The 26,782-nt window shown below is 42.3% G+C and overlaps 13 protein-coding genes across 13 annotated transcripts; 4 read left to right on the top strand and 9 right to left on the bottom strand.

Annotated features, from left to right (window-relative positions):
* Positions 1 to 39: 39 nt before the first annotated feature.
* SJAG_04073 (KRE9 family cell wall biosynthesis protein) lies at positions 40 to 990 on the bottom strand (the record flags this gene model as incomplete). The annotated part of the gene is made up of 1 exon (XM_002175158.2): positions 40 to 990. The coding sequence occupies one exon, from the start codon at positions 988 to 990 to the stop codon at positions 442 to 444; it is 549 nt and encodes a 182-aa protein (XP_002175194.2). The 3' UTR covers positions 40 to 441.
* A 607-nt stretch (positions 991 to 1,597) lies between these two features.
* SJAG_04074 (tubulin specific chaperone cofactor D) lies at positions 1,598 to 6,205 on the top strand. The gene is made up of 11 exons (XM_002175159.2): positions 1,598 to 2,058; positions 2,108 to 3,190; positions 3,233 to 3,558; positions 3,600 to 4,263; positions 4,303 to 4,688; positions 4,729 to 4,864; positions 4,913 to 5,127; positions 5,174 to 5,254; positions 5,300 to 5,390; positions 5,436 to 5,536; positions 5,577 to 6,205. Exons 1-11 carry the CDS (start codon positions 1,903 to 1,905, stop codon positions 5,650 to 5,652), a joined length of 3,315 nt encoding a protein of 1,104 aa, XP_002175195.2. The 5' UTR covers positions 1,598 to 1,902; the 3' UTR covers positions 5,653 to 6,205.
* Positions 5,534 to 6,601, bottom strand: SJAG_04075 (hypothetical protein). Its single transcript, XM_002175160.2, has one exon. It carries the CDS (start codon positions 6,519 to 6,521, stop codon positions 5,742 to 5,744), a length of 780 nt encoding a protein of 259 aa, XP_002175196.1. The 5' UTR covers positions 6,522 to 6,601; the 3' UTR covers positions 5,534 to 5,741.
* On the bottom strand, positions 6,551 to 8,919 carry SJAG_04076 (spindle pole body protein Ndc80). The gene is made up of 3 exons (XM_002175161.2): positions 8,714 to 8,919; positions 8,477 to 8,669; positions 6,551 to 8,423 (listed from the first exon to the last, which is right to left on the bottom strand). Exons 1-3 carry the CDS (start codon positions 8,739 to 8,741, stop codon positions 6,764 to 6,766), a joined length of 1,881 nt encoding a protein of 626 aa, XP_002175197.1. The 5' UTR covers positions 8,742 to 8,919; the 3' UTR covers positions 6,551 to 6,763.
* Positions 8,855 to 11,849, bottom strand: SJAG_04077 (contractile ring protein Imp2). Its single transcript, XM_002175162.2, has 6 exons — positions 11,498 to 11,849; positions 11,346 to 11,437; positions 10,987 to 11,206; positions 10,873 to 10,935; positions 9,352 to 10,807; positions 8,855 to 9,294 (listed from the first exon to the last, which is right to left on the bottom strand). Exons 1-6 carry the CDS (start codon positions 11,564 to 11,566, stop codon positions 9,116 to 9,118), a joined length of 2,079 nt encoding a protein of 692 aa, XP_002175198.2. The 5' UTR covers positions 11,567 to 11,849; the 3' UTR covers positions 8,855 to 9,115.
* Positions 11,850 to 12,322: 473 nt separating this feature from the next.
* SJAG_04078 (hypothetical protein) lies at positions 12,323 to 12,982 on the top strand. Its single transcript, XM_002175163.2, has one exon. The coding sequence runs from the start codon at positions 12,473 to 12,475 to the stop codon at positions 12,770 to 12,772; it is 300 nt and encodes a 99-aa protein (XP_002175199.1). The 5' UTR covers positions 12,323 to 12,472; the 3' UTR covers positions 12,773 to 12,982.
* On the bottom strand, positions 12,964 to 14,786 carry SJAG_04079 (U2-associated protein). The gene is made up of 5 exons (XM_002175164.2): positions 14,558 to 14,786; positions 14,368 to 14,509; positions 13,861 to 14,309; positions 13,655 to 13,803; positions 12,964 to 13,613 (listed from the first exon to the last, which is right to left on the bottom strand). Exons 1-5 carry the CDS (start codon positions 14,630 to 14,632, stop codon positions 13,145 to 13,147), a joined length of 1,284 nt encoding a protein of 427 aa, XP_002175200.1. The 5' UTR covers positions 14,633 to 14,786; the 3' UTR covers positions 12,964 to 13,144.
* A 665-nt stretch (positions 14,787 to 15,451) lies between these two features.
* On the top strand, positions 15,452 to 18,209 carry SJAG_04080 (GTPase regulator; the record flags this gene model as incomplete). Its single annotated transcript, XM_002175165.1, has 4 exons — positions 15,452 to 15,591; positions 15,636 to 15,847; positions 15,968 to 16,023; positions 16,182 to 18,209. 4 exons carry the CDS (start codon positions 15,452 to 15,454, stop codon positions 18,207 to 18,209), a joined length of 2,436 nt encoding a protein of 811 aa, XP_002175201.1.
* Positions 18,210 to 18,243: 34 nt separating this feature from the next.
* On the bottom strand, positions 18,244 to 20,195 carry SJAG_04081 (ATP-dependent RNA helicase Dbp3). Its single transcript, XM_002175166.2, has one exon. It carries the CDS (start codon positions 20,130 to 20,132, stop codon positions 18,468 to 18,470), a length of 1,665 nt encoding a protein of 554 aa, XP_002175202.1. The 5' UTR covers positions 20,133 to 20,195; the 3' UTR covers positions 18,244 to 18,467.
* A 279-nt stretch (positions 20,196 to 20,474) lies between these two features.
* On the bottom strand, positions 20,475 to 21,895 carry SJAG_04082 (hypothetical protein). The gene has a single exon (XM_002175167.2). It carries the CDS (start codon positions 21,796 to 21,798, stop codon positions 21,046 to 21,048), a length of 753 nt encoding a protein of 250 aa, XP_002175203.1. The 5' UTR covers positions 21,799 to 21,895; the 3' UTR covers positions 20,475 to 21,045.
* SJAG_04083 (hypothetical protein) lies at positions 21,829 to 24,492 on the bottom strand. Its single transcript, XM_002175168.2, has one exon. It carries the CDS (start codon positions 22,983 to 22,985, stop codon positions 22,122 to 22,124), a length of 864 nt encoding a protein of 287 aa, XP_002175204.1. The 5' UTR covers positions 22,986 to 24,492; the 3' UTR covers positions 21,829 to 22,121.
* SJAG_04084 (exosome subunit Rrp43) lies at positions 23,126 to 24,776 on the top strand. Its single transcript, XM_002175169.2, has 3 exons — positions 23,126 to 23,163; positions 23,542 to 23,877; positions 23,982 to 24,776. Exons 1-3 carry the CDS (start codon positions 23,129 to 23,131, stop codon positions 24,433 to 24,435), a joined length of 825 nt encoding a protein of 274 aa, XP_002175205.1. The 5' UTR covers positions 23,126 to 23,128; the 3' UTR covers positions 24,436 to 24,776.
* Positions 24,734 to 26,752, bottom strand: SJAG_04085 (diphthamide biosynthesis protein). The gene is made up of 4 exons (XM_002175170.2): positions 26,482 to 26,752; positions 26,126 to 26,316; positions 25,391 to 26,078; positions 24,734 to 25,306 (listed from the first exon to the last, which is right to left on the bottom strand). Exons 1-4 carry the CDS (start codon positions 26,638 to 26,640, stop codon positions 24,842 to 24,844), a joined length of 1,503 nt encoding a protein of 500 aa, XP_002175206.1. The 5' UTR covers positions 26,641 to 26,752; the 3' UTR covers positions 24,734 to 24,841.
* Positions 26,753 to 26,782: the final 30 nt, after the last annotated feature.

Raw genomic sequence — 26,782 nt, 5'->3', positions numbered from 1 at the left:
GATAAAAGAAAAAAAAATCGCAGTCATCTCATCCGGTTACCTGTTATAGAAACCTTTGTTGTGAAGGGGGACACGCATAGCACGGCGTCGGAGGTCATTGGGATCATTCCAGGCATCTCTACGCTTGTTCGTAAGTGTCGTAGAGGTGCCAAAAGTGGTAACGGTTGGCAAGTGAGTGGGCGCAGATGCTGTTTCTCCGTCATTAACCACAAGGGTGTATGTGTAGGACCAACCAGGAGTTACGGTGGAAATGCGGGTACGAGCAAGGCACTAAAGTAGTGTACACAGTGTATGAGGATGAATCCCACAACGGAGAAGAAATCGTCGAAGCAGCAGTGAAAGTGGTGCCGGGCTTCGGTTGCATAGGAGCATATACAATAGAGTTGGACTGCGATAAATAATAATCACGCATAGTACCCGTGGGGCCAAAGGAGCAAGAAATTAACTCAAAGCCATCGAGCCAACCTCCGTGACAGACGAAGCCTCCGCAGTCGTGGCGACATCGGTGGTACTAGTGGAAGCAGCACTCGTCGAAAGAGTCGATGTTGCGGCCCACATGCCAGCAGCCGACAATGCTGAAATGACAGACGAAGCGAATCCACCAGTAAGCCCGTTGATCGTGAAATAATCAGAGTAGTAGTACACATCAGCATTCTGGTACGTCGTCTTGGCAGTAATGAAATAGTACTTGCCGCTTGGTCCCTTAGCAGGGTCAATTTCACCACTAGTGAACGTAGTCGTGGTTCCGGGAGAAATTCCTGCCGTGAGCGTCATCAAGGTCGTGGAGGAAGCGGTAGAACCGGAACAAAGGTAGAACGTCGTTGCTCCAAGTTGGGAGATGGGAGCACCGGCCGTAGAACCCTGCCAGGCCACTGTAATACCAGTCGTCGCAGTAAAAACTGATGAGGACAATGGAGAAGTGAAGGTAAGGTCAGCAAAGGCAGACCGCAGCCATCCTAGGCCGAGAAACCATAGCAATAGGAGTTGCATTGTGGTTGGTTCTGGTTAAGTTCATCCAAGGGAGCGGGCTGAGCATGAGTATCGCGTAATGTTCGCTTATATTCGTAACGAATAAAATAAAGGCGCATCAACGACGAATGACCAATAATCTACGTGTATTTAAAGTGAGTTGTTTAAAGTTATGATCTGCAGTAGATCATCCTTGAAATGAGGATGTGAGAAGGCATGAAAAATGATTCTATAATCAATATGTAACAGTGAATATGCTGCTTCGGTAGTTGCTTGCTGAGTAGAATTCGAAAAATTTAGTTACTCTATGGTTTTCTCGCTTGAAATGTTTATATAGTTTTTTTTGCTTTCTGCGCGTTAGCTTCAACTTGATCAACGTGCCAAACGAAATTGTCTGTAATCGTACTTCTTTCAAACAACGCTTTCTTCTTCTTCTCAAAAGTTCACTGGTGATGTTCGTTTTCCTACAGAGTAGATTACTTTAATAATACTTATACCCCCCAGCAAGAAACAAAATGATTATAACCTCGGTTAAAACAGCTGTACCTCTTTTCACTATTACAAGTTCATTCACTAAACGCTAGTATATGTATAAACTTGATAAATGTAGTACTCGACTCTCTCCATAAAACAAAGTCTTTTTCCAACGAAAACTAACTTATAAGGTTCTATAACATAAAAAAACTTGCATGTAACATATCTTTTAGCAATTACTCGTCAATTTTATGCCTGTAATCTTGATTTTATATTTTCTTTAGTTCTACTTCGGCTTCGTTCCTACTCAGAGGGTAAGAACTATTTACTGAGCAAGTACTACTTGCGGTTCGTAGTCAACTGGCATGCATTTTTTTCATGTTTCGTGTTGCCATTTTTTATTTCTAATTATTGAACAGTGAACTATTCTAGTTCCCTTAAACGTTGTGAAAATTCCCGATGTCGGTCACAAAATATGAAGAGCAACAGGACTATCCCGACTTGTATATCAACGAACACGAGCTTACAGAAGCTACTCGTGATGGTTTCCGGAATCTCTTTTTATCGAATGATCCTTCAAAGAAACTACTGTTGTCGGAAAAGCTAATTCAAAATGTTTGTCAACGATACTTTATTTCTTTAACTAATGCTAATACCAGTGTAGCTACAAGAATTTCAGGCTCAACCATTATTACTAGATAAGGTTATTGGCGAATTTCTACCAGAGCTGAATTCCCGCTTTCTTCATCCAACAGAGCGACTCATTTCATGTAGTTTATTTTACGAACTCTGTAAAATCAAGGGCTACAAAACATTACTCCTGTCTTTTGTTACAGACATATCGCTAATTGAACGTCTCGTTGATGAACTATCTAATGACGAATGTGAAAGTTGGAAAGTACATTATACTTACTTGTTATGGTTATCCCAGGTAATTCAAGCTCCCTTTCCTCTTAAAACACTTGAGCAAAAACCAAACCTTGAAGTACGAGTTCTAAATTTACTCATCTCATTTCTCAAATTGCCAGGGAAAAACCGTGATGCTTCTGTCGTCGCTCTAGGGCGCTTTCTTTCACGCTCAGACACTGTTCAGCTTCTTCCACAGTTCATTCATTACGCCATTTCTCTTTTGAATGGTTCAAAGCAAACAGATTACTCCATTCTTGGATGTTTGGAAACTGTCGCACAGTTTTTAAAATTCGTTGAACGTTCTGTATTTTTACCGTTTGAAGATTTGATTTTTCGCTTTCTAAGGCTTTATAAAAAGTTCATCACCCCAGAAGATACTTTGTTACAAAAATTTGCTTGCAAGGCCGCTTATCGATTCGCACTATTGTTGCTTCCTTTAAAGTCTTCAGAACAATGGCGATTTAGTAAGTATGCGCTCTCCAATTTCGAGCAGTATCCAGAGGATAATAATGTGGAAGTTCACGAAGACGTGGAATACTCTGTTGACATTCTGCTTGACAGTATTACACATAAGGATACTGTTGTTAGGTGGTCTGCTGCTAAGGGTTTAGCCAGAATTGTTGAAAGGCTTCCCTGGTTTTTTGCTGAACAGGTTATGGACGCAGTTTTTGATATTTTGATGGAAAATGCATTCCGAGATCCGGTAACGAATGAATGGAATTTAACCGTAACCAACCCGAACAGCTGGCATGGGGCCGTTTTATGTTTTTCAGAATTGGCATCTCACGGTCTTTTGAAGAAAAGGACGCTCGACAAGCTTGTTCCGCTTATGCTATTAGTATGCTATTTAAAGGATGTTTAAATTAAGCTAACATAACAGTCTCTTGTCTACGAAGTCAGAAACGGAACAAAGGTTTCTGGAAGTAACGTCCGCGACGCCGCTGATTATTTTGTGTGGTCTCTGTACCGTGTTTATACAGAAAAAGAACTTGCAAGCTATACAGAAGAATTAGCTATTCAAGTTGCGCTTACGGCACTTTTTGACCGTGAACTCAATGTCAGAAGAGCATCAAGCGCCGCGTTTCAGGAGATGACCGGTAGAAACACATGCGTCCCCTATGGAGTTCACCTAGTTAGTACACTTGGGTTCTATGCAGTAACAGACAGAACGGCTTGCTTTACAAAAATATCTGTTGAAGTTGCACAGTAGGTATATTTTCTTCTTGTCTTTAACTAACAACGTTTAGATATGATTCATATTGTTTGCCAATAATTAATAGACTTATAGATAAGCTTCATTATTGGGATGCCGAAATTCGTTCCTTAGCTGTTCAAGCGCTTGCAGCTCTTGCTTGTGTTTACCCGCATGAAATCTTGCCAAAAGTTCAAACATTGATAGAAAGGTTATCAACTTCACAATTGGGCCATATTCATGGTGATTTATTGGCTCTATGTGCCATTTATCAGGCAGTAGAATCCACGAACAAAACTTTGCTTGAGAAATCATACACTCAATTTTTATACAATTATGAACAATACCTTCCTGTTACGCTATTTCATGAATTTCAAGGATTTGAGCTCTCTTCAATTTTACTTTCATTCATAAGCTGCGTCTGCAAGAATGCTGCACCTCCGGACAATGACTTTTTAGAAAGGAGTTTGTCTCATTTATCAGCTGCAATTTCGCTACAAGATGAAATGTTACACTCAAAAATTGCCGAAACTTTTGCTTTACTTTACCAATATGAACATATCGCAGTAAAAACTAGCGTATTTCTGAAGACCCTGAATACTTCGTCTTTATTAAGCACACAGCTTTGCTATGTTTTGATGTTTGCTGCAGTCAAATGGAAGGAGTCGCAGTATTATGTTCCTGTATTTCAAGCTTTGAGTACGCTTTATACTGATAAAGTGAGTAATATGTTGAATGTGCCTTTAACTAACCTTCAGAAAACATGTATCGAATTACAGAAAGAGGTTTCCCTCTTCTGTTATAATTCCGTGGATTATGTTCTTCAAAATCTTGAGGAGAACTATTTGGATACATTCGTATCTCTGGTTTTTAATTTTGGTAATAATTACCATATTGATTCACGCGGTGATACAGGCTCTTGGGTTCGACAATACGCAGTTCAAGCAATTGCGGTCTTGCTTTTGGGCGATGCAGAAGTGAAGCGACTTAAAGAAAGCCAAATACGCACTTCCCTCTCATTACTTGTTCGTCTTCGCTTCGATCGTATAGACAAAATACGAGTTTCAGCTAATGATGCTCTTGTGAATTCACGCAATCATTACTTGATTAAAGGTGACAAGCCACTCTGTGATGTGCTGGAAAGGTAACTTAAATTACAGTCTACATTTGCTTACACATGTTAGTTTTTCTTCTACGACATGGGCTGCCTCAAATTATGTTAGCAAGACAACCATTAATCTTTTGAATGTTCCGTCAATGTTTGACTCGGCCTTTCATGGCCTTGTTCTGCTTTTATGTGATGGGTTCGGAAATGAAGTCGTAAGTGCTTGCATTAATTCCGTTTACACATAACTAATTAGTATATAGGTTACATCAGCATACTCTAACTTTCTTCTGTATCTCGATTTGCTTCCTGTCAGTAAATCTTCTTCAGAATTTACTGCGCTGGAAGACATATTCGACTTTCTTGAACATTTTATCTCGAATGCTGCCACCGAAGTTCCTCTTTGGGTTTCTTCTGTGCGGTTACTCACTTCTTTATTAGTTCGAGGCTATTTCCTTAATTTTATTTCCCCTAAACGGTACGCGATATTGTTCAGCTCATCAAATTCCATGACTAACATTCAGCCTTTTGTTAATTAGTTTTCATGCACAGAGGCGTGTTAAGCAATTTAAGAGTTTCTCGACCTTACAGTATATTCTTAGACTGTGAGTACTAACTGAACAAGCATACAGTATTACTGACACTTGTAGTTACCAATCCACTCTTCTCGTACAGCATGAAAAAGTGTGGGTGCAAGTGATGAAATACATTACAAACTTACTTGTTCATCCTATGCTAAAGGTAAGCCTAAATTGCACCGAAAACGACACTCAATTAACCCCGTAGCTTCGTCTTCATGTAGCTGAATGTCTCCTTTACGGCCTACAGCAACCACATGCTATTCCTCTTCCGTCATCAATTTATGAACAGCTCCTCACAACAGATTGGTAAGCATGCTTTTTGTTTCATTTCACACTAACTCGTAAGGCTTTCAAATACTCCTGCTCATATTAAGCTGATTCAAAGTCTGAAGGATCAGTGGCAGCGGAAAGTAAAGACATAAGTAGTTTACAGGTGAAAAAGAAGGCTCATAGATCACCTATTCTAATGTATAATGTGTCAAATAATTAAGGTTTAAACAGCTTAAGGGTTTTAAATTTCCATACCAAGTTCGTTTAAGAAGATTGGTTCGAGCCGGTCCCTAGAATCGTTTTCAAGCATTAAATGGGGGACTAACTCGTTTAAGTCTTTAAGCGGTTTCACTGCATCGACAAACATTTCTTCATGGTCTATCGAACAACTAGGATCCCAAAGATAACCATTTGTTTCAAGAAACAGAAAGGAACCGCCTCCAAATGAAGCTTGTAGGACGGGCTTTGGGTTGTTTGATTCTTTGCTTTGCACGGAATTTTCTTCACAAGTCGCTGCTTTACGTAAAAGCACTTTCAGCGATCCCGTTTTTCTTTCCTTTGACTTCGTGTGCTTTGAAGGTACCCATTCATCTGGAGCTTGTCGTTTTTTTTGATTTTTAGAGCTCACTGCTGGAGACTTGCGAGTTGGTATACTTTTAGAATTCGAACAGTAGAATACATGAGCATTTATTCCTGATCTGGCGTAAAAAAATCGCAATTTTGTAGGGGTTTTTGTAGAAGCACAATGCCGAATGTAATTCATCAAAAAAGAATATATGGACAAACTAGTTGCTTCAGCCCAATTTTCTTTCTCCATTACACACTGTTGTTTCAAGGCATTTTCTAAATCTACTGTAGTCATAGGCATTCCGTGTTTTTTCAGAATTTTAAGAATTGTATCAATTTTCGACAAAGCCGAAGAATCCAACGCTTCCCTGTTCTTTGGATCAGCATTATTACCTAGTTTAATTGTGTTTAACGGTGTGTCTTTAGTGCTCTGTCGCGTTTTTGTTTTCTGCATTAATGGGGATTGGGAAAGGAAGAAAGTAGGTTACCCGAATATAAGCACGCTGGCGATTCCGTCCTGGAATGGGAAAACGGTTGACACGTAATAAAAGTACATCATTTAGCCTAAACAGATATCATTATTGGAAAAAAGGATTAAACTATACATGCACCCAAACCAAGACCAACCATCCAAAAAAAGTACAATCATTAACAAAACACAGAACATGATGCCTACAGGCCATTGGGAACTAAGACTTATTTTGAAGCTTCGGCAAGCTCTTTTTCATAATCCGTCTCAAGCTCCTCTAAGCCATTTTGTATGTGCAATTTAAAGTGTATGATTTCATCCAACATAAATGCAACTTCCTTGTATGCATTGCCTTTCATGATCTCTAATGTCTGTGTTGTATGGTCATACTCAATGCGCAAGGCTTGTATCCGTTGGTCCAACTGAAGCAGAGTATTTTGTGAATTCAGCTTTAGTTGTTGGAGTTCATGTTCCAGTTTGTCGGATTCCGAATTGAGTATACTTTTCTCTTCAGAAAGCTTTGCCTTTAACATTGTATATTCAGAAAGGGTATTTTCAATCTTTATTTCCAAAGCATCGAGTTCTTCTTTTGTATCAGTAACGTTTTCGTTTATTTTATCCAAGGATTCCTGAAGCTCCAATGAACGGCTTTGCTCCGAGTGAAACTCAGTCGTCAAGTTGTGTCGTAAATTGATGAGGAAAGGCCGGACTATGTTTTTCAGATCAAGGTTGAGACAACCTTCTGATTCCTCTAGTAATCCTAATTCTAAGGATTGATCATTTGCACGTGGTGCGGTTGATGGAACAATGCCAAGTCTATAGGCTACAGTGTTGTACCGTTGAACAAGTTTTTCCAAGGAATCTGTTTTCGTTTGAACGCTTCCCTCGGCTTCCAAAATTTCTCTCCGGAGTTCCTGAATCCTGTTGCTAATTTGATTTAATCCATTAGAAAGCTGCTCACGTTCGGAAGTCATTCTATCCAAGTCAGTTGTAGAAATCGGTTGTGCTTCAATTTGAGCTTGTAGTGAGAGCTTTTCCTGATTAAGCCGTTCCAATTCCACGTTTCTTTCGTTCAACTCCTCACCCAAAGGTCCCATCTTTGATTGCAGCTTTTCAATTCTAAGTTCGGATCGTTCAATAATTGCTTGAAGCTTCAGTTCATCTTCTTGAAGAACTGCATTTTCTTGTTGTAGTTGAGATAAGACTGCAGCCAGCTCTTCGTCCTTTTCCAATTCCTCGGTCATGGACTGTATGTTCTTCTCAAGGTTCTCAATTTCTTTCCCAATTCCACTGTTTTGCGAATCAAGAAAAGCACACAGTTCTTCCGTAAGACTACTATCATCCGGGACATCGTCCAAGAAAAAGTGATAAGACTTTACCAAATACTCAAAAAAGGCTTTGTCAGCAAAATGTTCATCATCGGGTGGAACCTCTTCTTGCGATGTCGACAGGCTCTCAATGCACTGCACGACTTCTACCATCCAATGGAGCATGGCAAGAATCACTGGTCGCGAATGCGGCGAGCCAATTGCCATTAAATGGGACCTCGTAATAGACTCTGCATAGGGATATTGGATGTCTTTGAGACAGAGCTTCACATCCTCGTCTATTCGTCGAACGAATGAAAAGTTAGGATCGATTTTGTTGTAAAGATATTTGAAAATAGATTGAAACTCTTTTGTGGTAGGCGATAAAATGTTCTTGATTGTTATAGGACTCGGATAACCGGAATTAATGAGATAATTTACAATGTTGGTTGCACATAATGATTGAAATGCCTTGTCACGAACTGGTCGAGGATCTCTTGTGTCTCCCTGATCAACACCTTGACTGAGGAAAGAAGCGTTTGATGCTCTTCCTCCCACAAAGGTACTGGATCTTCTGCTACTGATTCAGTGTAAGTTAGAAGAGCTGACACTTTGAGTCCTATGTTAACAAACCTTGGTGCAATACTATGACGGACACTTGGAGCAATAAAACGGGAATTGGCATTATTGAAAGAATCAACGGTCATAGATTGTCTCTTTTGTGCTATAGCTCTCATTGGAGCGAGACTGGGCCGTCGAGCGCTGGATCCAGGTCCATTGATATTAGACAAACGAGAATTCGATGAAAGCGGAAGCTGTGAGTTTCCTACATAATTAGCACGCTATTGATAAATATAAAGAGGTTCTTACGTTGGATAAACGACGAAGAATCGCGCATTGTCGTATTTACGACAATTATTTACTTCGTTGTGGTACAGCCAAGTGACACCTTGAACGCGTAAACTACCACGAAAAGTAACAACTTAGGTAACAGTAAGTTTGGCTAATTTAAGTTTATATTATTAATAAACAAGATGGCTCAATAACTGTGTATCGCTCCGATTATTATAAATAAAGGGGAAACGGTATTTAATTGGATGATGTGTTGCAAATTGGAGCAAGAAGACGAGAAACGAATCGTATTGAATTAATCATCAAAGTAAAGACAATGCAGCAGATGGTATGCAATGAACAAATAATAGATAGTCGTGTAACAAAAAGAACAAGATAAAATATGATCCTTCAAAATAGGTTTTTGGAGCAGAATAAAGCTTAAACATTTACCTCTTTAACAAAATTTGAAGGAAACTGACCACGATTATGGTCGTCTTCGCCAACGACAAATCCTTCCCACCAACCGTCATCATACACTTTGAGCACGGCCAGAGTATCGCCTTTTTGGAAACTGATTTCTTCTGGAATAGCTGCGGTATAACTGTACAGAGCATGGACTGTTATTAGAAGTTAGTATGTATCCTTGTGACAGACATAGTATGTGCGTTACTTACCATAACCAATAATTGGCAAGCCATCAGTAGTTTTAGCGGTTCCATCGAACCTTTCGTATTTTGGAGCGGGAACTTGCTCCGTATGGTTAGGAGTTTTATTTGTTTCTTCGTTATATTTTGGAAAAACGTTCATAGCTTGGTCTTGATATGCAGGAGTATCATCATTATCATCATCATCGTAATAGTTGTGGACAGGAGAATGAGCTGCACTGACCTTTATACCAAAGTCATAGCGTGGTTCAACAAGTCCTGGTGTTAATGAACGAGGGATATCTTCATGTGCGGATACTGAAGAAGTTGTTCGTGAATGTTGTTCGGTATTCAACACGGAGTTTCGCTGTGAAGTTGAAGAGCGATACTCTGGCATTCCTTGTGAGTTATAGTACATAGGAGAAGCAGCACGATTTTCCATCTCTAGCACACTACCAAACTCCTCTTGCAGTTGTTGTTTCCTGTTTATGTATGATTGCGCCGTTTGCACTCGTGCGCTACTGCTAGAATGAGCACGATCCGGCCGGGTATCACTTTGGACAGTATTGCGACCATTTGTATTAACTGAAGAACGAGTTGGTGAGCGAGAAGGTGACTGTGAATTGGAAGGTGCTGAATGGAGAGAATTCACAGTGGAACGTCCAGACACGCGTGGGGTATTGTCCATCTTAAGATTTGACATCGATTGTTCGATAGCAGCAGCAGATAGAGATTCCTTTACTGAGAGACCTTGTGGCTTCGTAATGCCCAAACTGGTAGTACTTCTATTGGTGCTGCGGGAAGGATGCGCAAACCGATCAAAGAATCGTTTTGTGGGAGACTTTGACACTGGTCTTGATTTCACAACATCAGAATTTGATGCATCGCTTAAAGGTGAACCAGTATTGACTGTGTTAGAGAAATTGGGGGTTGTCGGGTTTGACAGCGTGTATTGACGATTGAGTGGCACTTTATCATTAACAACATTGCTAGTTTCGCGGGTGAATGCAGCCTGTACGACTTCCACGTTTCCATCTGGTGCCTCACCCTTGTAATAATCGTAAAACTTGAGTGCCTGAGGAATGCCGCTTCCTGTTCCACGCTCGTCAATAAAGCATTCAATGTCGTTAAGCACATTGCAACATTCGATACGTTGACGCAAACGCTCCGCGGATTCTTCACCGGTAGAAAAGCCTTTTGAGACAATGCTGCAATATTTCCAGAGCAGACTCTTCAAATAATCTCTTCTGTTTTCTTCGATGTCTTGCATTTTGTCACATGTTTCATGCCATTCCTCAATCCAGGATCTGTTTATATCCTTTAATCCTTCAACAGCCGCCTTATAATCACGAGCACTTGTGGTAACAAGTTGCTGTGTTTTGCTTAATTTGTTGTTGTTCTTTTCGAGATCCTTTCCTACAAGCAAATTCTGTTGAGACACATAGTAATTAATTCGCTTGCAGTAATACTCATAGCGTTCCTGCGCCTTTTGAAATTGTTAATAACTGAATATGCGGGCAAAGAGAAACCGGTTGAATCTGCAACACGAACCTTGATGACGGCCTGTGTTTGAGCAACCTTAACTTTATGACTCTTGTCAATCATGCCGATAATCTATACATTAGCGTGTTAGCATTGTTCCTAAACATGTGCAGTTACAAGTACATTTCTTTTCTTCTCCTTCAAATTGCTAGCAAACCGGGAAATAGCGCCTTCAAGATCGTCCTGCATATACGAGGCCAAATCAAAATGTAACTTGGACATAGCACCGGTTTCCTCTTTCAACTGAAACATGGCATCTCGAAGAGAGCCTGTTTCATTTGAACCCAAATTCATTTTGGTAAGCTTCGAAAGCTTCCGGGCGTACTCTTCCTCGATGGAAGCCCTGTAAGAACGTTGTTAGCAGACAATCCTTAGGTATAATTATATAATATAGATCATGAAGCAACTCTCTTTTCCAATCTACACCATATTTGTCACGTATCCCTGTAAATTCATACATAACACATCAGAAAAACACATACCTTTCGCGAAAATATAACCGCAACTCTTCATTTATTTGTTTTGCCTCGCTAAATCGAGAAGTGAGAGCTGTGAATCCTTCGTCATTAGGTCCCTTAAAAAAAAAACGTCAGAAACACAGCAAACGCACAATTAGTCAGTTATTAACACATACCCAAAAGTAATTGGCAAAAATCTTATTTGGTTTCAGTGTTGGATCAACCGAAACCGCGGAATTAGTCATGGGTTGACTATATTTATTTACAATGCAGGTTGGTGTGTGCCAGTACAGGGTGTAGTATAAAAAGGTTCACCAGCGAGTAGGTTTCTCACCAACCAGTAGACAACAAGATTTAAACGAGAAAGGTATAGAATAGGACGTTTCATTGGGACGTTTAATGCTGATGATCAGCTGTCATGTTTGATGAATAATAATTCCCGGATAATGAATATTCTTAATTACGACAAAGTGAAGTTGAGCTTAAATCTTTAGTTAGAGCTTTACAGTTAAACTACAAAGTACTCGAATCTATTCGGTTCGTGCTTAAATATCACTAATATAAAAGGTCAAAAACTGAATTCGCTGTTTTGTTACCTAAAAGAGATCAGTGCTATAAACTCGGTGTTCGGCACTTGAACCTGGTATTCTATAGAACGCAGTCGGAGACAAGAGGTTTGTCATATCAGTTACTATTTACTAAATATCAACGTTTAATGCTTCAATTATTTTTCCATATTCTCGGTAAAACGAGAATAGAGTTATCTCTAAAATCTTAGGTTATCGCCAGTCTAAGCGAAAAAAGGAGTCAAACTCAAAATGAAAACATCCACGATCAAAACAAAATGTGTAACATAAACCATCAACAATGTCACCAATCTATTACTTCCCGTCCTGCATTTAGCTCCTTCTAGAAGACTCGACGAAATACTCGTCTACCCCACCTTTGCAGTTTCATGACTTCCGGGTTCAGCTCGGCCCGCAAAGGGGGAAAAGTCACCACCAAAAGTTTCTGTGTGATAATGACATCACTCTATAAACAGCATATAAGCTCAAGTCGCCTTCATTTACGCGTCAGGCAAAAACAATAAAAAACAATATATACGTCACACGCGTTTTTCTTTCAATTTAATTTCTATAAATTCGTCAACAATGACTTGGACAGACGACGTCAAAAGAGCAGCTCACACAATGAACCAAGACATTGAAAAAGTTCGCATCGGTATCAATGAAACGTTCGACAAATGGGGAAATGCTATCCGTCGTAACGATAATACCGTTGACACAGAAGCAGCTCGAGAAGTACGGGCAGAGGAGAGAGAAAAGAAATCACAAGAACGCCGCCGTAAAAGCGTTTCTTCAGTCCCGTCAACAGAACAAAACGAGTATGTCACGAACGAGGCACCAACTGGAGTTCCTCTCAGTGCAGGCGGCCCTAAGCCCGTCGCTTAATTGATATGGTTTGATGACGCGCTTGCCTTTTTTGATGTCCTTTTCATGACCTTTCTCGGATACGTTTGTATTCTCACGCACATTATCCCTTGGCAAATGCACTCTTTGCCGACTACAAAGCGGTCTTAATTAGCATTAATGCCACTTTTCGCATTAACCATTTCGGTTTTAATTCTAATAACATATTTTTTTTTTGCTTCTGATCGGTAATTTTATTTTGTTTATAAGTAGCGGTGATAGGAACAATTGGTTCAGTACTGTGAGTGCAAAGTCCTACTGTAATATAGTACACGTCTAATATTAACGTAGTAAACGAAATTGCAAGGTAGTAGTAATAATTACGCTCACATAGCACATTTGCCAAGTTGGCTTTCAAGTATCGAATAAGTCCTCGGCACGCATACGCATTTTTTTGGAAACGACGGTACCTTTAGTAAAACTCTGTTTGAACATTGCAGGGCGTATCGAAGGTTCCGGCTTTTCATGTGTTGTCTCTTCCTTTGCTGCCTTGAGACCCAAAAGTTCGCTAACATCAACAGGGATGCCATTGTACTCCTCATCATTTTCCAATTCTTCTGCAGGCGGCGTCATGTTAAACCATTTTTCGTCCTCAAGCGCTGTTTCGTTTTCCACTGGCCTAAACTGTGTCGATGAAGTGGTTTTGGGATTAAATAAATTGTGCACATACTCAAATAATTCTTCCCGAAAGGAAACCCATTTTGTCCATACATCGGTGACGGCTAGTACCTTCTGAGTAAATATATTCTCTTTTAATCTTCCACTAAAGCGTTTGGCAGTGAAACGAAGGTGTTCAAAAATGACGCGTAAGTGCTTTTCCAAACTATACGATATGTTAGTTTAAGAAAGACAGAGAAGACAAACCTGAGCCGATATTTCCAAGCCTGTGGTATTCCTGAAGCACAGTTGTACAATATATCGTTAAAGAGGTATAAATGGCTGAGCTTTCGAACAACGTCCAGTTCCAAGCAATCCGATGTTTGTAGAAATGAATTGGTAATTTGATCAACAATCTAGTCACGCGTTAGATATGTGTTCTGGAAAACAAAATAAAAATAAAAACTAATTACCTCTTCGTGACAATGAACATGTTCCATGCTAAATGCCATGGCTCTCGCTATAGACGATCGGGAGCAGGACATCTTATCTAACAGCCAGTTCAATTTGGCTTTTTCAAACGGAGAAAGAACGCTGATAGAGTTTTGTTCCTGAGAAACGAGTACGGTGCTCTTGTTGTTTTCTACACCGTTTGAGATAGTCTTTGGTTCCTTAATCTCATATGTGCCTTGTATAAAATAATCATTGAATGGATTTGTTTTTAGGAATTGTGTCACAGAAAACGCTGCTGCCTCGTTTTGAACAACCAGGATTCCCTTTCTTTCGCTATCGGGTTGTGGTGGAAATATATTTACAGCCATAATTCCAGGGATAGATGATATATGTTTTCGAAAATCATTGATGTCAACTGAGTCAGGAAAATGGGAGAGATGGACAATTGTACAAAGTGATGTGGATTGTTCTTTACGCAGGTTAGTGAAACAAATCAACAGGGATAGTGCTACGTTTATTCTCCAAACTCGTATGCAAGCTTGAAGTGCCCTCGGTTTTCACTGAGGCTTGTATTGTCGATTTATGTTCTATTTCCTGTAACCGATTCGAAAAATCGACATCCGAAATCTCAGAGGTTTTGCGTAGAAACGTGTCTTCATCATCATCACTCTGGATATGTTAGTCTTAACTCAATGAGTATATTCAGTTCCAGAATACTTCATCCAGGTCAAATTCTTTTTTCGCAAAATGACGACGAGCCTTGGCTAATGGTTTCCTTTCAGTAAACCTCATATTAGGCCAGTTTTCTTTAAATCATTCCAGTTGACATTAAACAGTGGTGAATAGGTTTGCATAAAAAACGAAGCCCTTCTAGATTCTGGAAGTTCCTAACCACAGCTTGTGAGCAGTTTACTCTTTAAGAATGATTTTCGATACATGATTACAGGGAGGATAAAGAACAAACTTGATAATAATATTTCATTATTAAGCAACGAGATTATAGCCTCATTTGTGTTCCACTGAATTTTAATTCAGCGAAACTGTCAACTAATGGAAAGGGCTTTGTAATACTAAAATAAAGCAAATATCACAAAAGAATACTTACAGCTTGTTAAAAATAAGTTTGTTTTCGTTTCTACGGTTTTTCTTGACGGTTTTTCTAAATCTTTCTTTTCTAAGTGGAATAGCTTTTTTGAAACAGTTTTTAAATTTTATGGTACGATATATTTGTTTACAGGTTCAATATTTCTCACAATTTTCAAAATATAGGATTAAAATTTTTAAAAAACCCACATTCAATTGGTTCTCTGGATTTGTTTATTTGTTTACCTGAAAAAGGTATAAATTTCAGCTTCAAATCTGACCGTTCTTCAACTTTAATTACCAGAAAAGTTACGGAAAGGATTAAATTACTTAAACGTTTTTCAATTTTTAAACGGAAAGAAAGTGTATTAAAAAGCCATATTAAAAAAAAACATAATTAAATAAGTAACTGAAAACAGAGTTTTCAGTAAATCTTGCTTATTCTCGGACGAAAACTGGATTTAAGCGCTTTATTCTCTTGTTACAATCGTGATTCTGAATATCTCTTAAATTCCTTTAACGCTTAAAATGTCTTCTGCTGCATCACGCCGTGGAACAATTGCTAGAATTGATGTAAACATCACCTCTAGTGATAATCCCCGGAGTAGAATTCCAAATATCAATCGCCTTTGGTTTCGCTATGTTTCGTTTCATTTGACGATTAAATAGTAAGCAAACGTCAAGGATACTATTGGCATGCTAATAACAACAGTTGGGTGGAAACACTAGTCCGCCTTGAACCGATGAGTCAGAAAGCCTTCAATCTTTTACTGAAGAATGGGAGCATATTCTGTCGCATAGTAATTCTTTTTGATCCTTCACTCATGAAGAAATACGATATCAATGCTTGTGCCAAGGAGAGGCGTTTGTCCTTTGCCAATATGTTTCTCGAGTTCTGTAGCACAATTGGTATAAAAGACGTATGTACGAATCCTACTGCTTCAGTTTACTGACATAAACAGCGATTCTTTTTTCGACCAGAGGAACACATAGTTGGCGTCAATATCCCCACGACAATGCTAACAGTGTATATGGCTCTCATAGTGCTACAATTACGAAAGGTGATCGACTTTGGTGATCAGTTCCTCGAACGTTTTCCGGTATCTGAACGTCTTTCAGGGAACTGATTAGTTTACTATTTAAATCCACGAAGTTCGTCCCAAATTTCGAAAATATTCGATTCCATTTTAAGAAGGCTAGGGAACAGAAACTCAAAATATGTCGACAAACAATGGCTAATTTCGCGACTACAATTCAGGCTTTATGTCGTGGTTACTTGTTTCGCAAACATAATCGTCAATTTTCTGACTACCGTGTCCGAGTGCCATCTGGAAAGATGATAGAATTGCTGCTTAAGACTACTACACATCTTCCCAAGAGAGAAACTGCTAAAGTGGAGATTTACATGCAAACAGCATACAAAATTAATTTGAAGAATGTGAATCTGTTTGTTCAATCCTACAATATACTAGCGACGAGTGATGTTTACAAGCCTGGAGCCACAACTTGCATTCCCCATTCCTCGACTCTGATTCCTGCAACAGACTTTAGCTGTCCAGCTCTTTACAACAACATGGTTTTCGCTTTACAAGAATCTCCGACTATAGCTGCTAGCTTCTTTAAAGCACTTTTTTCTAACAAGAGCTCGAACTTAACGAATCAAGAGGCAAATATTCTTATCGCAAAGCTATTTAATTTTGGCTTAACAGAATTTGATCGCCAATGTTTTACTAAAGCTATTATTCAAATGATTAAGGATTCAATTTGCTTACAGGACCAAAAAACCACAGAGAACCAAGTACGTTGGGCAGCTCGCGTTTTCAAAATTGTTATCAGCCCGCAATTTTCAAAGTTTTACTACTCTTACTTGGCTGAAATTGCTTATGAACCATCTCTTATTTTCCCGAAGTCATGTAATGACAACTTTAGCTTCAGACGTACTTCCTTCTTTCTGAGTTACCTGCGAGACAATCGTTGTTTCCTTCCCCGGGAACTTATTCAAGTGCTGCATTCCATACAAAATGACCTTAAAGGTGTCCCTCAAAGCGAAAAATCATATCTTGAACGCCTATTTCTTTACGAACAATTCAGTGCTGTTTCTCTCATTGCGAGTATAAAATCACAGCCTGATGCATCTTCCACTTTGGCAGTTGAGATGCAGAGACTGTTGAAAGAATGCCTCCTCCGTAACTCGAAAAGAGATTCGCACAAAGAACTTTCGGTACTGTGTGAAAAGATCATTAAATTACTATGCAACGACAAGCCCGTATACCCTTCCTTAAAATACGCCGACCGTTATATTTGTCTTACGAAGCACGACCTTTTCTGCTTGCACGATGCTTTGCTTAACTCATTTCGTGAGCAAGCATTTGCAAATGAACCAGCCTTTGAGTCGCTCATACTTAAATTGCCCACTTATACTTTTAACGCGTTTCAGAGGAATCACATGGTTACTCTCCGAGTCAGCCATGAAGTTGTGAATTGCAAAACTCTCTGTTCCGTCTCGGGTGTCTTCTTAACGATCGCGAATATATGCTCTCTCTTTTGTCAGTATCGAACAAATGGATCATTTAACTGCCGAGTTTGGATGGATCCTACACCAATTGAAGAAACTGAATGGCGGTATTCGGAAAGCAAACTTGATTACAATCATTACTGGGATAAAAATTCTACAACTAGCGATTCAGGCTTGGAGCCCAAACTGAATTTTCGCTCTATGGTCGGATGTCAACAACTACTTATTGACTTGATGAGTTTTATTAGTAATATGCAGAAAGTCAAAGTTGATAAATACAACTTGCTAAAGTTTCTAACGCACAATGTCATGTCTGAATTCGACTATAAGGAAAATGTCAAGATTGCTATCCGCAAGCTAGCGGAACACTGCAAGAAATTGGACAAGGCCTTCCTGTATCATGAGGGCTGCGCCATGGACAAGCAGAAAAAAGCAGCATGGTTGGGAGGAAAATCAACAAAATCAGCCTTGAGAACAAGCTCCAGCGTTAATGAGGTTATCCGTTGTTTTCCTGAAATCCGACCGGGCGACATCCTCGATGTGAAAAGAACTGCTGACGGATCCAACTATAAGTTTATTCTGGTGGAACAACATCGCAATGTAAAGACTGAGATAGTTAGGATGGATGCACTATTTCAGGCGGCATCCAGCGGACAAGTTACCTTCCCACTTTTAGGACTTTTGTTCGATACAGCCGGCCTATACAGCTGGACCCAAAGTGAATTCGAAACAAACGGACACTCGCTCCCCAGCGGTGCCGTTTCAAACTAGATTTACTACTACTGATGATCAGTTTACAAAGAATGGCCAACCTTAACGAACTGTATTTTTATTATTCCCAGCGGTGGGAGACGCTATCCTTGTACCCAAAAAAATAAGAAAAGAAGAAGACAAAACGCATATCCCTATTGTGCACAAAAGCGGACATAAATGATTTAGATAGTTCCAGTGCAATGTGTATTTTATGAATTTTCCAAAAAAATGAAAAACAGTGTATGAGATCTTGTGAACAGACAAAAAAAAAATCGCTTAGTCGAACACGATCTTTGTAGCTGCCTTCATCGGGGCATCGGCCACACGAGCACCATAGGCGTTCAGCTTGGGCTTAACAGCAGTGCCGAACTTGAGCAACTCGTCGGGCACCGTTTGATTTGCTTGACGAAGGACATTGATCAACTCACCAGCGTGACCCTTGTCTTGAGGAGTGAAGAGAGTAATGGAAGTTCCCTTCGTGTTGGCACGACCAGTTCTGCCAATACGGTGAATGTAATCCTCGATGGTAAGAGGGAATGTAAGGTTGATGACCAATTGGACTTGAGGGATGTCAAGTCCACGAGCAGCGACATCAGTAGCAACCAAAAGGTTACAACGACCAGACTTGAAACTATCAAGAGCCTGGATACGAGCGGCCTGAGACAAGTCACCGTGAATACCAACGACGTCGAATTTTCTGCGGAGAGTGTTTTCCACACGAGCAGCCTCTTTCTTGTACAGGGCGAAGACAAGCACTTTACCGTTCTTGCCAATTTCCTTAAGATGCTTGCGAAGCAAGGCCTCCAGGCGGTACTCCTTTTGGCGAGGGTCATCAATAACCTCGACAATCTGGGTAATGTTGTGAGAAGCTGCCAATTCGTCACTGCCGATGGTAATTTTGACAGGATCCTTCAGGAACGTACTGGCCAATTCACGCACAGATTCAGGCCAAGTGGCACTGAAGAAGACGGTTTGACGCTGACCACCGGCAAGAGGATTGGGAGTGGCACTCATGATGTTGCGGATGTCCTGCTCGAAACCAGTGTCGAGCATGCGATCAGCCTCATCCAGCACCAGGTAGCCCACCTTTGAGCAGTTAACAGCACCGTCGTTGATGAGATCGAGCAAGCGACCAGGGGTACCGATGATGACCGAAGCCTCACGAGCAGCACGAGCTTGTTCAAACTTGGGAGCACCACCGTACACAGCAACAACGTTCAGGCCCAAGGGAGCTAAGAGGTCACGCATGTTCTCGTACGTCTGAATAGCCAACTCACGAGTGGGACTGACGACGAGCACGCGGATGCTAGGGTGCTTTTCCTTTGGCAACTGGTTCAGATAACGAAGAGCAGGGATGCCAAAAGCAACAGTCTTGCCGGAACCAGTCTCTGCAATTCCCACAACATCACGACCAGCGAGCAAGTAAGGCCAGGAGGCAGCCTGGATGGGAGTAGGTTGCTTGAAGTTGCGCAGACCAGCCGTGAGCTTGTCGGGCAGAGGAAGGTCGTCAAAGGACAATAAAGGAAGCAGAATCTCTTTCGTCGTAGGATCAGCGATAGAGATTTCTTGCTCCTTCATGAATGCACGAGCAGCATCGGGGTCCGTATGAAGAGTAGAGGAAGTGGTTGTCGAATCTGCAGATTCGGTCGAACCGGACTCGGACTTTTCAGAGGATTGGTCGTGCTTCTTCTTTTTCGACTTGTCCTTTTTGCTCTTCTTGCTTTTCTGCTCCTTTTTGGAGACATCACCGGCGACCTGTTCGGTTATTTCGGTGACCGTCTCGGTCACCTTCTCGGTGATTTTTTCGGTAACCTCGGTTACGTCCGAAACATCCTTGACAGCCTTGTCCTTGTGCTTTTTGTCCTTGCTGTGCTTGGAACGTTTTTTAGACACCTTTTCCTGCGCGTCGTGCTTGCGCTTGTGCTCCGAATGCTTGCTCATGGGTGCGGTGGAGAAAAGCTCTAGGCAGCGTGTCCAGAGAAAGTTGCCATTAAGGAGTGGGGCTAAGTGGGGGTGTGACAGGAAAAAAAAATGGAAAAAATAATAATAAATAAATAAAAAAGGAATAAAAAAAGAAATAATAATAAAATTATGATTAAATAATAATTCCAATTGAAATTTGAGGACAAGGAGTGAGGATATAAATTTAGGGTGTAAAGAAAACGAGAGAAAAAAATAATAGTAATAAAATAATAAAATAATAAAAAAAATGATAAAAAAAGAAAAAAAAAAAAAAAAAAAAATATATATATATATATATATATATATATATATCAAAACAATGTACTTGTCACTACCTGCACAAGCAATCCTATTTCACATAGTTCCATACGAATACTGCCATTTCATCTCATCAACCGTCCACTCACCTCCTCGATTAAGGTTTATCTAAGCGAAAACTTTAACCATTGAAGCTCACTCGTCGCTCTGGACCCTTGCACTCGCAAGTCAAAGCTCAATCGACGCCAACAGCGACAATTCCAGCGATTTACTACGCCACTTTACCACTAGATGCGACTCAATAAATATTAGCACCGGCCACTCAGAGGCCACCCATTGCCCGCTTCACCTCGTCACACATTAAAGTTTCATTCTAATATCACGTGCACCAGCCCGCAAAGTTTAGTCCATGAGTTTCATTACTGCGACTAAGCGTCGCTAGACTAGTCCGGAGAAGCGGCATGTAGGATGATGGATGAGTGGAAGAAGGTGGAGCATGGTGGGACTAAATAAAAAGTCGAAATCGATGGGTCGGCGGTGGACGGCGCGGCCAGAGCAACGGGCACGCCGTCAGATGCAATTTTCGGCGAAACAAACTGAACATAACGCATAGTCGTCACACACGTGTGCACGTCTATTGGTCCAGGGAAAAGGGCGGCGCTTCCACAGAACTCACTGAGCCCGGAGAGCCAGGCAACTCCAGTCTCGCTGACTCCGCGGGTTCTTCCTCGGGAGGCTCCCGACGAGCCGGTCGCGTGCCAATGGGGGCAATGGTGGAGGGCCGGCGCTTGGACGGGACAGGTATGCCCTCAAGTGCCGAGAGGTCGCCGAGCCCCGGTCCTGCCGAGGCTGTTCCGCTGAGGGACGGTGGCGGCGTGAACAAGGAGAAGGCAGGCGAATGGGCCCCGGCGGCAGTTGCGAGGACGGACGGGCGGGAAGCGGAGGTGGAGAGGCTACTGCCGAATGTGGGGGTGCAGGCGGCAGCTGCCGTGGTGGAAGAAGGCAACGCAGCTGCCGAAAGGGCACCCAGTTGAGAGCCCAGGGACGCTCCTAACGAAGAAGCACAGGCACCGGGAGGAGCCAGAGACGACGAGGCTCGCCGTTGGTACAGAAGGGAGTGCAACGCAGTTGTAGATCCGGGAATCGGGGTCGTAGCCGCGGTTTGGACTCCGGGATTCCCGGCTGTTTTTGGTCCACTTGGAGAGGCAGAGGTCGCAAGTGATGTGGACGAAGGAACATGGTCTTTTCGAAGAACAGGTTTCCCGCTCTTAATCATCGATTCGACAGCAACGTCGATCTCGTCAAACTGACCCGCAAACGCAAACCCCTCGTCCGCATTCGCAAGGCCATCCCAACTTGAAGGAAACCACCCGGAGAGATCAAACATGGTAGTTGAACAGGCACGTCCAGCAGCCTGCAAGATGCCGCCTGGCCAGAGGTGGCCGATTGATGGCCAAAGATGGCCGAGAAGGAGGTGAAAATTGACCGAAGAAGGGCAAGACGAGGACGGACTGCAGCGATTTGCTCGCTGCTTGGCGACAACCAATCACAGCGTTGAAGACTTAGCGAGAGCGAATCAGCTGCGAGAGCTGGAAAAATATTAACCGAGACGTCAGGGGTAGCCAATTTGGCCGAGAATTTGACCGAAGACGGCGTAGAGTGTGAGTAGGCAACTTGACGAAGTGACCGAAACAGTTCTCCGGTTCCCACTCAGACGGACTCTTCGGCCTCTTCCTCTTCGCCGCTTTCGGGCATTTCGTCGGCCCGAAACAGGAGCTCACACCGAGCACGCGTCCGGGCCAAAGCCCGAACAGCAACTGCTTCCAGGGCTTCGTTGCTCGTGGCATTACCGGCAGCCGCCTTTGCCTTCAGCTCAAGCAGTGGCAACACCGCGGTCCATCCGATTGAACCCATCCGAGCCGCGGTCCGTTGACTTCCGTGGGCCTGGTGGACGAGATCGACGGCATCGAGCAGCCGCTCAAGAGCTTGCTGCATGTGTCGGACTGGAAGCATAGCGGCAGCAGCATTCGGGAATTCCTCGGCACTCGGTTCTCGGCCGCGGGACTGGAGGCTGCGTGTTGCGACGTGCAGGACGAGCAGCGCGAGCTGCCGCCTAAGCGCCGCTGCCGGGTTCGCCAGATGCAGCGGGAGGCGTTCGTCCAGGTCATAACGAGCACGATCAACCGGCCACCGGGTCCATTGTTGTTTCGGGCATGACGCGGATGAACCGCGCTTCTCGCGCGGAACAACCGGTTCTGGCTCAGCAGGCGTTTGCCAGGAAGTTGGAGCCTGTGTGAGGATTTCGCGGTGATCCGAGCTGCTCAGACCGTCAGACGCAGCCTCTCCTTCCTCTACGACACCGGGAGAAGCTCTGATGACTCTGTTCTGGGATGTTGCACGCGTTCTCCCCGCCGTCGACGCGTTCAGTTTTCCATTAGCTGCAGCAAGAGCCTCTCGGCGCTGCAAGTGTGCGCGATACAACTGCCAGCTGAGGTTTGTCGCATTGGCCTCTCGCAAATACCGCACCAAGCTGCGCAGCTCAGCAACGTCCGCTTTCGGATTTTGCTCGTGCATGGCTGTGGACGAGTCTCACCCGCCGTACCCCCATGTCCCGTGCGGGGGCATCGTCCAGCGAAACGGGGGTATGTGGGATTCCCCACATACCCCACCAAGGTGACCGCTAGAGGATGAAGAGCAGAAACGACGTACCGACCGCCATGTCTGACGTGAAACCATTGTCGTTTCCGCCGAGGTAAGTCGCATGAACGGAGACGATGCAAAGGGATTCGGACGGGATTCTGTTTTTTTTTTTTTTTTTTTTTTTTTTTTTTTGAGAATTTTGGTGTCCATGCTGTCAGTCCGTTTTTGAACGAGTTTGAACGATCAAGGATTAGTCTTTGGGTTAAGACTGGGAAGTATAGAGGTCTTACGGTTTAGTCTTAGGGTCAAAGTTTTGAAGGGGAAACAATTTTTGTTTTGAAAGGAATTTTCAAGTCATTCATAGAATCACAATGTTCAGTGTGCTTGAACGAAAAAGCCAAAAACGGTTTCCCGCCGTTTCCCTACTGTCTCGTCTCGTCTCACTCCCCCTACACACACTCTCTCTCTTCCTTTTACTAATACAAAACAGCATTTACAAAAGTATTGCTCCCGGGCAATATTTACAACATTTCCTCGATAACCAGGTTCGACCAGACGGCCGGACTGTGTCGGAATTTCGGCCGAGGGTAGTCAACACCCAATGTATCTCTACCGCAGACGGCAGTTGCATTGTTCGTGCTGGTGAGAGCGTTTTCGTGTGTGGTATCAAGGCAGAAATTGCTGAACCAGAGCTGGAGGCTCCTTCTCGAGGCTGGATTGTGCCCAATGTTGAGATGGGACCCTTGTGCAACGGCAAATTCAAGCCCGGTCCACCTCGTGAACTGGCTCAGGTTGTCTCGGAACAGATGAATCAGGTCTTAGAACAGTAAGTTACAGATTTGAGATGAGTTGCTCAATCAAACCGAGCTCTGTCTCGACGAACACAGTCCGCTTTCTCTGCCCTTGTTCTCGTCACACTAACCTTATCAGAACATGTCTCGTGCCGCTCGAGTCCCTTTGCATACGCGAGAAGAAGGCAGCTTGGTGTCTGTACGCTGACATCGTTTGCTTGAACTATGATGGTAATGCATTTGACTGCGCGTGGAAAGCTCTCATGCATGCTCTTGAAACGACGCGTTTACCCGCTGTCGTTTGGGACGAAGATGAGGAGCGTGTTGTCTGTGTTCATGATGAACGCGCAAAACATCCTCTTGCCTTATCTTCACACATCGAGTCTTTCTCCTGGACCGTCTTCGGAAATTGTGTTCTTGCCGATCCAACCGATGATGAGGAGTCTCTCTGTGTCGAACGCTTGACAATCATGCTTGATAACGCTGGTCGCATCTGCAAATTGGTCAAGATGGGCGGGACACACATTCAAAAGGGTTTATTAAAAGGTTGCTTGCAAATAGCCAAGGAACATGTACTTTCGTTAACCGCATAAGCATTGTTTCTTTGCCTCTCACTCATTCGTAGAGCTGGCAAAAACTAGTGAGCAACGCTTTGAAAAAAAAACACGCAAATACCCCTCTTTCAAAGACTTTTTGCAGTGGATCCAATAAAAAAGACAATAATTGCCGGGCGAACGGCTGATAATGTCTTGCATGTTTGGAACCGCAGTTGACACGAATATCATGTAGGACAAGTTTAAAAGGTTAATAAAAGTTCGCATCTCACACATAATATCCTAAACGATTCAAACTCATATGCAAAGCGAAGGCGCCATCTTGTTACACAGGTGTATCGGTTACACTTTTGTTTTATCATGTAATCCCTTTATTGATCCTTTTATTAACCAATTTTTATTGTTATATATCCAAAACAAACTGTGTGCTTTTGTAGTTACTGCACTACTTTTGTGATGCTTCTCCATTGTATCCCTTTGCAATGCCCGACAATCCTTGGTATAACTCACTAGCTTCTTCACCTTCTGCACTTTGCAGACCGCGCCATTCCTTCTTTTGCAAGAAGGCCGCAGCTGGTGAGTACATGCCATTAACACTAGCCAATGCCATACCTGCATGTTTGATCATTCCTTGTTCAGTACTGCTGTCATTTTCAACCGACAAATCTATGTGTTGGCGCATAGGAGTAGCATTTACGAATTGACCAGTCATCAAACTGAAATGTGGTTCTTCCTCTTCGCTTTCTTTCTTTTCCGTTTTTTCTTCTTCTTCGCTGTTGTTTTCACCATACATTTCGTCTGCGAGACTTAAAACACGTTCAAAGTCTGTAATCCATTCGTTCTTCCAAATGAGCTCAGGCGAAAGAGCCAAAACAAGCTCGTATGGAGAAACAACAGGTTGATAAAAGTCCTTAAAATGTTAGCAATTTGAAGATGCACTTTTCGTAATAAAGTTTTCTAGATACGCGAAATCAAATATCAGAAGTTAACATACCCGGCTGTCCACAAGACTGTTCTCTCCACAAGCAATGATGACAAAACATTCAATTTCTTGAAAGTTGGCAAGTTTTGCTGCGTTCAATTTACCAATTGATATCATGTAAGGCTTTTTTCCGGCATCCAGTATCAATTTCCGAAGTCGGTCAAGGAGTGTCAAATAGTTCTTAACACCCAAAGTGCCAACTACGATACCGATAATACCAGCGTCTCGGCATTTGTGAAGCAGAGCATAACGACGACGAAGTCGTCTTCCGGATGGCGTCGACTCCTCCGTTAACCGGCTGCTGACAGGATCGAATGAGTAAATACCTTGGACTCTGGAATAATAGCCCATCAGTACTGTTGTCAATGTAGGTGATTCCGGGCCAACGAACAACAAAGTAGCATCCGCCAAGTCAACATTATCTGGTAGACGAACGCGACGTCCCGGCAAACCATAGGGTATACCGTCTATTTCCTCGCAAGCCTCACCTTTGCTTAACTCAGCACAGCAAACTGTTGGATAGCCGGCTTTCATTAATGCATTTTGAATGTCGGATTGAGCCCAGAACCAACGTGTATCGCATATGAGCAAAATAGGCTGCTTGTCAGTGGGAGGATTTGCTTTTGTGAATTCCTCCGTGCACTTTTCAATATCAATTTTAAGTTGACCAAGTACATAGTGAACAGGGAGTCGTGTGGTTCTAGTCTATTAGTATTTTCAATTAAGTGATTGTTCGATAGTACTTACGGAGACAAACAGGCTCGTCCGTAGTGAACAAGAGCATCTGCTCCCATGTGTTCAGCGGCAACTTCGTCAACACAGCAACTACCGTAATTCGTATCTGCAAGCACATGAACGGATGCATCAATGGATTTACTCAAAGCGTCAGCAACTTTTACAGCATCCTGGAGATGTTCGTCTGGGAACTGAAGAGCGACCTAAATAGTTAGAGAATTGATTATATGAAGCCTTTTTGCGTGGTCTTTAAAAACGAAGACGTTCACTAGGTCTATCACTTTCAATTGAGGATTTTGCATTATTTCCAACACAAAAGACACCCAAGTTAAACAGCCGATTGCTCTTCACTTGGTGCAAATACTTACATTTTTATAACCACCTTCGTTAATGAATTTCGCAGTATCATCAATTTCGTATTCCTTAACGAAATCGTCAATAACAACCGGTTCAACGGTAATTTCCGTCTTTAAGACATCTTCAGAATTATTGCTCAATGGCACAGGCTGATGCAGCTCAAATGACATTGCTACAAAGCTGGTGAATCCCACAGTTTTTTGGGTCGGGAGTCATTGAATTAGCGGCAAACAAAAAATTTAGCTACAGATTTCTGTCCAATCGAAATACTATTCAGTATGCTACACAACTCATTGCTATAATCAGAAAAAA

The sequence above is a fragment of the Schizosaccharomyces japonicus genome, assembly GCF_000149845.2.
Source record: "Schizosaccharomyces japonicus yFS275 unplaced genomic scaffold supercont5.2, whole genome shotgun sequence".
Taxonomy (NCBI): Eukaryota; Fungi; Ascomycota; class Schizosaccharomycetes; order Schizosaccharomycetales; family Schizosaccharomycetaceae; genus Schizosaccharomyces; species Schizosaccharomyces japonicus.
Note: the sequence above shows the minus strand (reverse complement) of the source record. Positions and strands in the feature narration are given on the sequence as shown.